General features: G+C 45.9%; 2 protein-coding genes across 2 annotated transcripts; both read right to left on the reverse strand.

The window, feature by feature from the left end:
* Nucleotides 1-565: 565 nt before the first annotated feature.
* LOC129783219 (phorbol-12-myristate-13-acetate-induced protein 1-like) lies at nt 566-1,073 on the reverse strand. Its single transcript, XM_055793098.1, is given in 3 exon segments — nt 566-652; nt 655-713; nt 1,022-1,073. Coding segments are annotated over 3 exon segments (198 nt in total).
* A 1,100-nt stretch (nt 1,074-2,173) lies between these two features.
* LOC129783019 (syncytin-A-like) lies at nt 2,174-5,201 on the reverse strand. The gene has a single exon (XM_055792644.1). The coding sequence runs from the start codon at nt 5,027-5,029 to the stop codon at nt 3,887-3,889; it is 1,143 nt and encodes a 380-aa protein (XP_055648619.1). The 5' UTR covers nt 5,030-5,201; the 3' UTR covers nt 2,174-3,886.
* Between the last annotated feature and the right edge of the window lie 8,369 nt (nt 5,202-13,570).

Genomic DNA, 13,570 nt, shown 5'->3' on the forward strand with positions numbered 1-13,570 from the left:
CCAAGTTGCATGCAGTGCTAGCCTGGGAGCTGGTGTTTAGCCTAACAGAAACTCTTTGCATCTGTTTTTTAATACCTGAAAAACTGACCTGTGTACATGTCAGCAAAACATGTTATTTTGCAGTACTAAGATGAATAACAACTATTCTTGAAACATGTTCTCGTTGAAAATGTATTAGCTGGCTTAGAGGAGGAGGAAACCATGCATGTGGCTCAAGCCAGTGGCAAAGCTCCCAGTAACACCACTGGGACAGGGTTAAGTCCTCCATGCAGAAAGCAGGCAAAATCAGTGAGCTTCTGCTTAGTGAAATCAGTGTCAACAAGTAACAGCCATACACAGTTGGTTGTGACAGTGACCAGAGCTATGTAACGACAGTTTTGCAAAGGCAGATTCAAAAGAGCTAACTGAAAAAGTCATTATCAATGCAAACAAGAATTCATGACAAGGCAGGAAAAAATGTAATTTGAACAGACCCAAAATTCAGAAGGTGCAACACAAAGAGCTTTCTTCATCTCCCCGCGTCAGTGAAGTCTCTTGTTCCAAATCAACAAAACCAAGGTCTTCCCTATTTTTCAGCACACCGTGTCCGAGGGGAGCTTGTTTCTGGGCAGAATAGCATTCTCAGGAGGTTCAAGATCTTCTGCCGCAGGTCCCACTTGTCTTGTCGCCTATCTTGCGCAGCTGCAGGGCGCACTTTGACATCGCCGCCCACTCTGCATTGCACACGCACGGCCGTCAGCCACCCGCACCGCCATCTGCCCACCCATAATTGATTTAAATTCTAATGAGATCTTGGCAATATTGTAAATAAGGCAGCTTTTTTCTCAGTATTAACACACACACACTACGAGCAGCGGTTGTTCAACCCACCCCTTCCCGCGTTCACACGGGCGGCCCCAGGTGCATCCTGCCACCTGCGGCGCGAAGAGCACTGCCCCTGCTCCGGGTGCTGGAGCTGGCGGGCAGTGGCCCAGGCGGAGAAGCTCCCCACCACCATCCAGCTCCTTTCATCCTCCGGTACCTGCGGGAGTGGCGGGCGGCGCGGCCTTGTGCAGGGTTCTGCTGAGCATCATCGTGGCGGCGGGGCACGGCACGGCTTCAGTGGCTACAAGAGTGTGAGCGGGTGGGGTGGAGCGCGGCGCTAAGAATGGCGGCGCAGCAGGGCTTTCCCCGCGCCGTGACGTGAGTAAACCGCGGGGAATCCTGCCCTCCCACTGAGCGGGCACATGGCAGCATGTGGGAGCGTGCCCTGGTCGGTGCGGGGGTGGGGCGGGCGCAGAGGCCTGGCCTCGGGGACAGCACCTCTGCTGCGGGACAAAAAGGAATGGCGGGATGGGGTGTGCTGGAAGAGAAGGAGATGGAGGGATGGGGTGTGCTTGGGGAAGAGGAGATGAAGATGTGGGATGGGTTTGTGGTGGGCCAGGAGAGGTGGAGGGATGGGGTTTGCATCTTCTGGGTAAGAAGAGGCGGAGGGGCAAGGAGAGATGGGAGGGTGGGCTGTGCTTGTGGTGGTGGTTCAGAAGAGATGGACTGAGTTGTGCTTGTGCTGAGGAAGAGGTGGAGACATGGGGTGTACTTGGACAAGCAGAAGCAAGGGATGGGTTGTGCTTGTGGTGGGCAAGAAGACATGGCTGGGTGGGTCTGCTTCCTCTTAGTCAGGAGATGCCCCTGACACAACACTGTATTATTATTCAAGGTGATGGTGACCTTAGCCTCAAACAAGTCATAGAGAAATAATCTGGTCCACATCATATGCTATTTGTAACTTAGGACCTCAATCCTGCTGCTGGATTCTACCCGTGGCAGCTCAGTGCCCACATGACATGTTGCTGGCTGACACACGTAAGGGTGTGCTTACCTGCAGTTGCTGTAATTTTTGCTGATGCTTTTTACAAGAAACAAGAACTGGAATAATAAAGTCTCCCTCATGACTTTGTGATTGTTGCACAGTGCTGGGAGAGCTGCCAGTCACTCATCCACTTCCTGTCTCGGAAAGATGGTATTTGGTGTGATGGCACACTGGATGGACTTTTGTTTTTAGGGGGTGTCATGGTTTAACCCCAGCTGGCAACAGTACCACACAGCTTCTCACTCATGCCCGCACCCAGCAGGACTGGGAGGAGAATTTGGAAAAAGGTAAAACTCAAGGGTTGAGAGAAGAGCAATTTAATAAGTGAAATAAAATTAAAAAAAATAATAGCAACAAATGTAATGAAGAGAGGGAGAGAGGAATAAAATCTAAAAGAAAAAAAAGCACCCAAGTGACGCACAATACAATTGCTGGCCAATGCCCAACCAGTCTCTGAGCAGCAATCGGCAGGCCCTAGCCAACTCCCTCCAGTTTATATACTCAGCATGACATCCCATGGTATGGAATATCCCTTTGGCTAGTTTGTGTCAGCTGTCCTGGCTGTATCCCCTCCCAAGTTCCTGTGCCCCTCCAGCCCTCTTGCTGGCAGGGCCTAAGAAACTAAAAAGTCCTTGACTTAGTATAAACATCACCCAGCAACAACCAAAATCATCAGTGTGTTATCAACATTATTCTCATACTAAATCCAAAAAACAGCATTGTACCTCCTACTGAAATGAAAATTAACTTTATCCCAGCTGAAACCAGGACAAGGGAAAATGAAAACAGTTTAACATAAAGAGAGCACAGATAGGCCAGACATAACAAAAGTGATTTGTGGCTGAAAGCCAGTACATGCCCACCTATCCCACCAAAACACAGCTTCAAGCAGGAAAAGACACTGCATTATAATACAGACCCACAAGGGGCTGTCCAGAAGCTCCTTTCTGTGGGATCGGAGCCTCTGAAGTCAAGTGTCTAGAAACAATGATGATTTTGAAGTATATTAGAAGAGGAAACTTTTACCAGTTCAGCTCAGAAACCTTTTCTCCTGCATATGTGCTGGAAGCAATGGCACACCTGAAACAGGGCTGGGATTTCTCTCCCTGCATAGGAAACCTCAGCCCCTGGCAGAAGGCAGCGGGCACAGTGGTTCAGTGGGGCTGGCTGTGGGAAAATTACTTTGGAGGGGGGGAATTATAGAAAACTAGGACCTAACAGAAGTATAGTATTATAGAAAGCTTTTTAGGGTAAAATACAGCTATCATCTTCAGGATGGTTGGCATGCACAGAATCTACCATGGCTCCCTAAGCAACACACCCTTCCATCTCAACACATGCTGATAGGAGTAACGGAGGGTGGAGCGTAGTGGAGACACTGCGGCCAGGCTCTGTTGTGCTCCCTGCAGGAAGGGGAACTTGATGGCACCACACAGCTGATAAGCTGCATAGAAGTTGTCACATGAAGAATATATGAGATGTCCACTGCTGAGCCAACCACTGTGGTGAAATGACTTTCCTCAGATAAAATAATTTCATTGTAATACTAGTGCACACCTCCATCCCAAAGTTACCTGCCTCCAAGGTACTACTACAGATCACTGGGCATGTGATGCCAGTCAGTAACAACAATATGTATGACTAGAGTCACCCAAGCTCCACCTAAATGTAAAGAAAATGGACGGGTCCTGTTCTGAGGCAGAAGGCTCAGACACAACCAATGTGATCAAGTTAGTGCCACTTTATTAATAGACTCACACCAATTTATACTCTACAGCTAAAAATACACACACTACGCAGGCTTTGTTATGTAAAAGGTGATAGGTTAAAACTACTCGTTCACACGCTTCCACCTCCCCTATGATTGGTCCCGGTGTGGTGCCCACACGCTGCTCCCCCCTTGTGCGGGCATCCTGTTTTTTCTCATCTTTCTGTCCAACTCTCTTATCTCTCTGTGAATACACAGTTTCTTTGTCTCCCTTGGCCTTGCATATGTCCTACATAACACCTGCAGTTTATTAGAGCTGCGGCCTGTTATTACAACCAAGTTATTCGGTCTGGATTGCTCATAATATGCCCGTTTTCTTCCAGCCACTCCACAAATCCCCCTTTTTGTTTTTGAGCAATCCAGACCCCATTCTCAGACATCCGTTTAATTAACCCATTCATTATGCGTTGCAAACATTGAAACAAACAAGGAAGTAACAATATCAAAATCAAGAACACTATTACCACTACCAATGCTCCTTTAACTACAATCTGCAACCATCCCCTTAGCCCGAGGCTATTGAGCCAGTCAGAAAAAGTATCATGTCCTTCAGTAACATGCTTCATATTCTCGCGCAGTGTTGCTAATTGCTGAGCTATGCTTTTTGAGTGATCAGACAAATTGAAACAACACATCCCTTCAAAATCTTCACAACCATGTCCATGTGCTAACAATAAAAAACCAATGGCAGCTCGATTCTGCAAAGTAGCATGTCTAACACCCTCTACATCAGTAAGTAGCTCACTTATCATTTGTGTAGTCAAATTAAATTGTTTCTGACCCCAACATGCTAATCTACATATATTTTTTGCATTCATGGCTGCCATTCCTCCTGGAAGAAAAATAGATGTGGCTATAGCAGCGGCTACCGATGGCAGCTGTACGTTGTCATTACATGTATCATCAAAAGTTCGAATGGATCTGCACAATCTCCCATGATCCCTACTGACATTTAATAAATCTTTCATGTGAGGAGCAAACAATGTTAGCCGTCCAAGGTAACAAGGCCCACCAACAGGTTGCATGGGAATACTGGGCCATGCTCTATTTCCACAAACCAGAAACACTCCTGGCGGAAGTTTAAAACCCCCTGTGGTGCTTACATGTAACCCTCCTGTTCTCAAGTTACTCCAAAGAGAATGCCCTGTGACATTTAGATAACCTACATACTGGCCCTGTTCCCCTTGCCTTGTAAACCAACTATGCCACGGTTTATCAAACCAGATCACCCCTGTACCATCTACTGGTCGGAGCTGTGATGACATGCTTTTACAACCTGGCATTGAGGTTGCAGTAACATTAACATATTCGACAGGCACAATGCTAGCCAATAAGTCTAACTCCTGTAAAGGTAACTGATGTAATTGATTTAAATTTTCAATGACCGTTTTCTGCCAAGCTGCGCCATGCATAGAGGGCCAAACATATCTGCTGTTCGGGCTTAAACAAGAACCGCTTTCTCTGTTAGCCAGGTTTACGCTCCATGGATTCCAATACCCATCAAAGTCGGTTTCATTCTCCTGCAAAGGAATACCAATCAAACAGGTTCAAAAAGGGTTATCTGCTTGTTGCAAGCTCAGACAAAAATCTGTTACCTCACCCCATGTTACCCAAATATTCGTTCTGGGTAAAATGTCAAAAATCCCCTCACTACCTGGTAGAAAACAAATCAACATAACTATGCTCCACGTTTGAGGTGTCGCCATCATTTTACCTCCCTTTTCCAATTGCTCCAATGCACCTGCAAGCTTCAAGGAATGTTTATTCTAATTCTACAAATCCTGTCAACTATCTTATTATTCTGATTAATACACTGCAAAGCTAAGCGTCTTAAAAGCCTGAAACTAATTTCTACTAAAAATCCTTCACCCAAGGTCCTTAATTAAGCTTAAAACCTCAAGAAAACTACTGTTATTCTCTAAGTATTCGCACTTGTCTTTCCATATTAACAGCAGATTACCAATATGCTAACACACCTACAAAGTCAGACAACCCGCTCGCTTCAGAACAAAACACAACCCGATCATTACGTGAGTGACATTTAAACACACTATCCCAATCACATGCACGTGCGACTCTCCAAGTCTTCTTGTCACACTATGTGCAATGTATTAAAACCCAAGGTCGACAGTTCAGACCACATTCTCTACAAGCTGTGTCATTTTTCTTGATCTGTTCTGAGCTGAGCGTCTGTGTTCACATGGGGTCAAGACCAAGTTCAGTTGATGTTGGTGTCGTTGAAGTGCCTCAGGATGTAAGACTACCGTCGATATTGACCCATGTCCTGTAAAACATAAGAAATTAAACCTGATCCTCTACTTCAACCTGATCCTCTACTTCATTACTCTTAAGATCTCCTTTCCAGGGCCGCACCCAGTGACTTGGAATCCATCTAACACCGGTATCTGTAACAACACAAGCATATCCTCGCCACATCATTTTTAGTTCCACAGGTCCCTTCCATTCTCCTGTAGAGACATCTCGGTATCGAACAAAACCACTATTTCCACACTGGTTTACCCCAGATCTCAAACCCAAACTATGTATTATTACTGGCGGTTCATTTTTATCACCTGTAAACTGTAAATAGTTCAATACATATATCGCTTTTGCAAGACACTCTGCTGGACCCAATACCTCTCCCCCTTTTTGTTTTTGCAAAAGCGCTTTCAGTGTTTGATGCGCTCGTTCCACAGTGGCCTGTCCCGTGGGAGAGTGTGGTATGCCTGTGATATGACGTATACCCCAAAGTTGACAAAAATGAGTAAAGTTCCAAGAAGCGTAGGCCGGGCCATTATCAGTTTTGATTTGTGCAGGCACTCCAAGTGCCATAATGGCATCATGCATATGTTTAATTACATGCCGTGCTGTTTCACCAGCTTGTGCCGTTGCCCAGAGTGCTAGGGAAAAAGTATCAATTGAAACATGCACATATTTAAGCCTGCCAAATTCTGGGATATGAGTTACATCCATCTGCCAAAGTTGTAGGGGTCGAAGTCCCCGAGGGTTCACCCCCAAACCAAGGCCAACTCCTGCCTTCTGACAATCAGGGCAGGACTGTACAATTTCTCTAGCATCAGCCACAGGAATGTGAAATTGCCTGGCCAACACTTTTGCTGACTGGTGAAAAAACTCATGTGATAACCTAGCTTGTTCAAAGGTTTTAACAACAGGACCTGTCTAGGCTGGAGCGACAAGCTGATCAGCCCGAGCATTACCTAATGTGAGACCTCCACATTTCTGATGACTGCGAATATGCACAATAAAATATTCGTCCCAACGCTGGTTCAAAAGTGTTAACAATTGTAACAACAGAGTATACAATACAGGATTTCGCACAGGTTTCACCATACTATGTTCCAAACGCTGTACCGTACCCACAGCATATAATGAGCCTGATACTACATTAACAGGTTCTTGAAAACAGTGCTGAAATGCCCAAATAACAGCTTGGAGTTCTAAAGTCTGTAAAGAGTCTCCAGTCACCCCAGGGAGTAGTTTATGTTCCCAAGTTTCTCCTGCTTTCCAGGTGACTGAAGCTGTCCGAGATTTTCAACCCAGCATCAGTAAAAACAGTTATCCCTTTTACAGGAACCTCTGATCACAAAGGCAAATGTTCAATGCGCTGATGAGATAACAATGGCAAAAGTTTGTCCGAAGGGTAACTGTTAGTGAGAGTTCCCAAAAAATCAGCAGCTGCTATTTGAAATTCTGTTGAAGCAGACAACAGCCAGTCCAAATACAGTTGAGACACAAGTACATATATAACTGTCAGTTCGAGGCCTGAGATATCTACAATTCACTGCCTGCCTTTGATAATAAGCTGTGAAAACAATTCAGGACGTGTAACCACTGTCTTTCTGGGCTGGAAAGGGAGAAAAACCCATTCCAAAATTCGTAAATGCGGTCTCCCTTCTCCCAGCTGGATAATAATCCCTAATGGGTGTTCTCGCTCACCTCCTGAGTTAATTATCATAAAAGAAAGAGCTTGGTTGTCTAGTCGTCTGTGAGCATAAGTTGTCACTATCTTATTAGTGATCACCTGCAACGCCTGTTGCTGATCCTCATTCAATCGACGGCGCTCCTGAGCCTGCGTAGATGCTCCCAGGAGTGGCATCAATGGTTTCAGATCATCGTTCGTAATTCCGCAGTTATTACGAACCCACTGGATATCTCCCATTAATTTTTGCACATCAGACAATGTTTCTATTGCTGTGTTAATTTTCACTTTCTGAGGTCGAATCATTCCATTTGTAAGGATCCAACCCAGGTACAACCACAGCCCTTTCTTTTGAATTTTCTCTGGGGCTATCTTCAACTCCCTTTTTCCAAGACTATGTGTGAGCTGACATAAAATCGTCTCAGAATCCAGCTGTTTTCCTGCAACCAAAATATCATCCATGTAATGATAGATAAGTAAATGAGGACACTGCTTACGAATTGGTTCTAAAGCCCAGGCAACAAACAATTGACACATCGTAGGTGAGTTTTTCATTCCCTGCGGCAACACCACCCGGTGATATCTTTTTGCTGGCTCTGCTTTATTTATCGATGGCACTGTAAAAGCAAACCTTTCAGCGTCCTGTGGATGTAAAGGAATTGTAAAGAAATAGTCTTTCAAATCGATAATCACCAAATCCCAATCCTCTGATAACATAACCGGAGAGGGTAGCACGGGTTGTAAGGCGCCCATATCACACATAACAGCATTGATTGCTCGTAAGTCATGTAACAGACGCCATTTCCCAGACTTCTTTGGGATTGTAAAAACTGGGGTGTTCCATGGACTAGTTGAAGGCACGATGTGTCCAGCATCTAATTGTTCCTGCACCAAATTATTAACAATCTGCAGCCGATCTTACTTTAGCGGCCACTGATCAATCCAAATTGGATCATCAATTTTCCAGCTGATTTTTAGAATCGGCCGCTCAACAGTGGCCGCTCCTAAAAAGGCAAAGTAACGAGCCAGGCTCCCACCTGACTGTGCAGATCTCTTCCAATTAGTGCCACAGGCAGGTGCATTACATAGGGACGTGTAGTTACTACCCTACCATCAGAGAACATAAATGCAATTACATCTCTACTGATAAAGGTAGCTTGAGTCCCACCAACCCTTACAATGCCAGTACCCGCTGGCATTAGAGGCCACTGCCTAGGTCACTTAAAAAAAGGTACGATCGTTACATCAGCTCCAGTATCTATAATCATCTGCAATTTGCACACTTGTCCACTAGGGTGTCTCAGTTCCATTTGTTCCTCCGGTTTTCCCTGACTGATGTCCATGGCTAGCAAAACATCGGGCTGACCGGTGGATCCAAAACCTTCTACACCCCTTTTTTTTTTTTTGTTCCGCGTTAGGCACTTTTGCTTCAAAAGGAATTAATTGAGCAATTTTTGATCCCTCCTTAACAGTTATAGGGGGAGTTAGTGTGTAAACCATTATTTTAATCCGTCCCTCAAAATCAGCATCAATAAGTCCTGGGACTACAAAAATGCCTTTCCTAGATACTGAAGATTAATAAGGCACTTAAACCATGTCCCAAAGGTCCCACAAGATTTGAATCAACCAATTGAACTGTGGTGTCGGTAAGAGTAATAGCTACTGCTGTTGCCAGGTCCACTCCGGCGCTTCTGGAGGTGGTGGCAGAGCAGCGGTCCAAGGACCCTGGACTTGTGTCGTAGCTCAAGGGCGAGACGTGCTCCGCATCTCGTTTCCCTTTTTCCGACAATCACTGGTGTTATGATTATCTTTCCGACACTGCACACACCATTTCTTTTGCTGTAAGCCTGGAACATGACATTGTGATTTAATATGTCCCATCCTGCCACAATTAAAACATCTCCTATCTTGACTCCCGTTATTATTTTTTCCTTGCGCAAGCGGCTTCACTGCAGCTCCTACCGCGGCAGCCATAAAGGCAGCTTTTTCCTGATCAATCATTCTTTCTGCCGCCTCCAACAGCTGGGCAGCTGATGACCCACGCGGCAGGAGGCTTAAAGTTTTCTTAGTTTTCTCATTAGCATTATCATAAGCAAGCATATCAAGAAGCTTTGCTTTCATATCCTCATTCAGATCAGGATTACTCATGAGAGCGGCATGCAGTCTGTCTATAAATTTTGGATAAGATTCTGTAGGTCCCTGTTTTATCCCTGTAAATGCTGGCGCTAATTTGTCATCATGGAGGGCAAAAATCGTTTTCAGAGCTAGTTCCTGCGTTAATTGTAACACCTCGGGTCGGAATCCCACTTGCCACTCAGGGTTAGCAAAGGGGCCGGCGCCTGTTGGCATTTGGGCATTCACTCCAAACAGCGGATCCCCCTGCTGACGAGGCGTGGCCGCGGTAGCATCACAGGCTGCTTGCCATCGTTGAAAAAACTGTATCTGCTGAGAAGCTGTTAACAAAGCTTGTACAACCATACTCACATCATACGGAGTTAATAAATCTGCCGTGAAAATATGCTGAATTATTGAGTTAGTATATGGAGTTTTTAACCCATATTGTGTTACTGCTAATTTCGCTTCTTTAATTACCTTCCAATCTAAGGGTTCCCACTCGTTACCCTGTGGTGTTACTATCACAGGAAATGCCATTGGCCCAAATTGCCCGAATTGCCCCTCTATAATTGCATCCCGAATGACTCCCAGCTATCGACGTGATGGATTACAATTACCCCCCACGCCTCCCATTGGAACTGGCGGTGGTAACGGTCCCGCCGCTAATGTCTCCCCAGAGACGTCCTCCCCCCCTCCACCCTGTAAAAAAGGATTAGTAGAGAAGGGAGATAGTGGCGGTGCTGTAGGAGCTGGCTGCGCCAAAACTTGCACCCACGTCTCAAGTTGCTCCAATTTTTTCATGAGATCTTGCAGCTGCACATTCTCCAAACCACAGCAACGTTCTGCAGATGCCGATCAGGGTGACGGAGGCGTGGACAGAGGCAGAGGTGGATAGAAGCTGTCCTCTGTCGAGATGCTACGTGTGCGTTCTGGGGATTGCTCTATCGAACTTGGATCGGGAGATTCAAGCGGTGGCGGATTCGTTTCCTTTGGCTCTCGGCCCTTTAGCCACACTACTGCTACACGCAACGTATCCCTGTCCCTTCTTTTGGCTTTTGGGAACAAGGATCCCGAGAATGTCATAGCAGTAGCAGAGTCTTTTGCTCTAGCACCTTCAACTTCTGCCGACAGGGCAGCGAAAGCAGATGTGGTAGTTTGTCGTTCTGCTTTCATCTCTTTCAGAGTCTCTAGGATCATTCTCCACACTGTGGAGAGCTTCCCACTGTCTTTAGAGTCTGAACTAATGTCCTCCCACAGTGCCGCGCCAATCTTTTCCCAAGTGTCTAGTTCAAAGGCTGCACTCACTGAGGGGATTAATCCACTCTGCCGAGCCCATGACAGCAACCGCTTCAGGCTTCCCTCATCATAAGATAACCCTCTCTTAGAGAGGATATGTTGGAGGAGCTTCACCACTGCTGCTTCCTCTTTGCTCAGCGTGGACCCCATCTCCTCCCCAACCGCTCACCTGATCAGGGCGAGATTCCAACGGTTGCGCGCGCGCGTCTTCCCAGGCACTGGGGCAGTGCCTGCTACGGCCGGCTTCTTCCACCCCCTCTGACCCGCCTCTTCGCTCTTGGAAGCATGGACAAGAGGGTCCCTGTTCGGGTGCCACTTGTTGACGCAGAAGGCTTGGACACAACTTATACGACCAATGTGATCAAGTTAGTGCCACTTTATTAATAGACTCACACCAATTTATACTCTACAGCTAAAAATACACACACTACGCATGCTTTGTTATGTAAAAGGTGATAGGTTAAAACTACTCGTTCACATGCTTCCACTTCCCCTATGATTGGTCCCGGTGTGGTGCCCACACGCTGCTCCCCCCTTGTGCGGGCATCCTGTTTTTTCTCATCTTTCTGTCCAACTCTCTTATCTCTCTGTGAATACACAGTTTCTTTGTCTCCCTTGGCCTTGCATATGTCCTTCATAACACCTGCAGCTTGTTAGAGCTGCGGCCTGTTATTACAACCAAGTTATTCGGTCTGGATTGCTCATAATATGCCCGTTTTCTTCCAGCCACTCCACAGTCCTGGACTGAAATAAGTCCAAAAGGGGAGGGGATTGCTGTCTAAATTCTCGAATTACCACACTCCGATTTAGTGTTAAACACATCTGTGCACAAAGTTAGGTCAAGCTGACCCACTCTCTATGAATGAAGGGACTTCTAATCAAGGGAGTCAGTCTTGGGAAGGATGAGTGACAAAGAACAGATGGTGAAAAGAATACCGTTATCTAAGAAAGGAGCATTCAAGCGAGGAAGTTCTGGTTGCAGGAAAAGACAAGCTGATAAGATCTTACAACCCCCATACATCAACAGAAAATTAGTCAAAAGTAGGACAAAGGTAATTGTGGTAGTGGGAGATCGCGACCTCCAACTCAAATAGCCCCCTTGAAAGAGGGCAAACCCCCACTTGGAGAGCATGCGTAGTTAATGAAAAACTTCAGTAGTGCTATCTGAGGATGCGTGCTCATTTACACTAGAAGCAAGAAACTTGTAACCTATCCTGTGTATGATGAATGAATATGCAATGTACTATGAAGTATAAAAAGTGGACAGATGAGGGGAGAAGTTAGGGGAGACTCCACTGTAACTTCTGGGATCTATCAACAGGCTGAACCTGTCTTCTCTCCCATAGGGATGCCTACTGGGTAAGAACTTTATTCTATGACTAACTCATGCTTGCTGTTATTAAGTGTATTGTTTTAAGCTTATTTTTGCAGTCAGTGTATTATCACTGGCAATCTTTGAACCTTACTCTGTCACAAACTTGTATTTTGTATAATAAAAATCTTCAGCTGAAGTTCGTTGTGTAATAAGGCTCTGGAGATTTGAGTAGTTGTGATAAGGGATTTGACTCAGTGATGCTGTCAGTGGGGGTCCCTGAATAGGTTGGTTGAATCACCCTCCGATACAGTGGGCTGTCAAAACACAGGTAGCAGACAGGCTGGTTGGACACAAGGACACAAGTCTTTCTTGGGAAACTGACAGGTTGATCAAATATAAAGGGTTTGAGGAAAACCCCCTTCTTAACATGACAGTGGCATGTGGGAGAGGCAGCAGTTCTGGTTTGTGGATAGAGTGTTTCTCAGAGTGAGTTGTCCAAATGAAGATTATGGCTGGATGAGGTTTTTGCACGGCCATTCCCAAGATGGTGGCTGGGCTGCAGCAGGCGCTGGCTCTGGTGGTGTCCTGCAGTGTGCTCTGCTGGGCTGTGACCTGGCATCTGGTGTCAGTGAATTTTAAGTTGGCCACAGAAGAGTTTTTTGAGAAGGTATTGCCTTCATCCCTCATCCTTTGGTATAACCCTATATGGCATATAGGCTTATTTGCTTGATTTGATGTGTTCAGGGTTGGTTTTCAGTGTGAATACCCTTGTTTGTAACCCAGCCCCGTTCAGGGAGAGCTGCCCTTTGACTGTATCATTCCTGTTACATTAAGAAACTTTCTTAAAAATAAGTCATTTGGGTTTTAGATGGCAAAAAGGCAGGTAAACAGCTCAGAAGCATGTCAGACTGCATGATGTTGTGTCCCTCACGGTAGAGATGTTGTGGTCTGAAGCACGTGATTCTCAGGGCTGTATCTCATGGCCATAACACAGGCTGAGAAAAGCCTGACGGCTGCTCTGTAAATTATGGCAGCTCCTCCAGGAAACCGGCACAGGAGGCTGAGGTGCTTACAAAGACCTCCGTGTGCTACCAGTGCTCTCAATGCTCAGCAGTCCCAAATGCAGGGAAAGTGCTTATGAACTCAGGCTGCAGGAAAGAGAGATACACCAGTCCCTTATACTGCTGGGCACACACATGTTAGGTTGTGCATCTATTTTGCTCATTTAGGCAGAGCCAGGGATGACCTAGGGCTTGTTCTTTGTGAATTCGGAGACAGATCTAATAC

Source organism: Falco peregrinus, chromosome W, assembly GCF_023634155.1.
Source record: "Falco peregrinus isolate bFalPer1 chromosome W, bFalPer1.pri, whole genome shotgun sequence".
NCBI classification, from domain to species: Eukaryota; Metazoa; Chordata; class Aves; order Falconiformes; family Falconidae; genus Falco; species Falco peregrinus.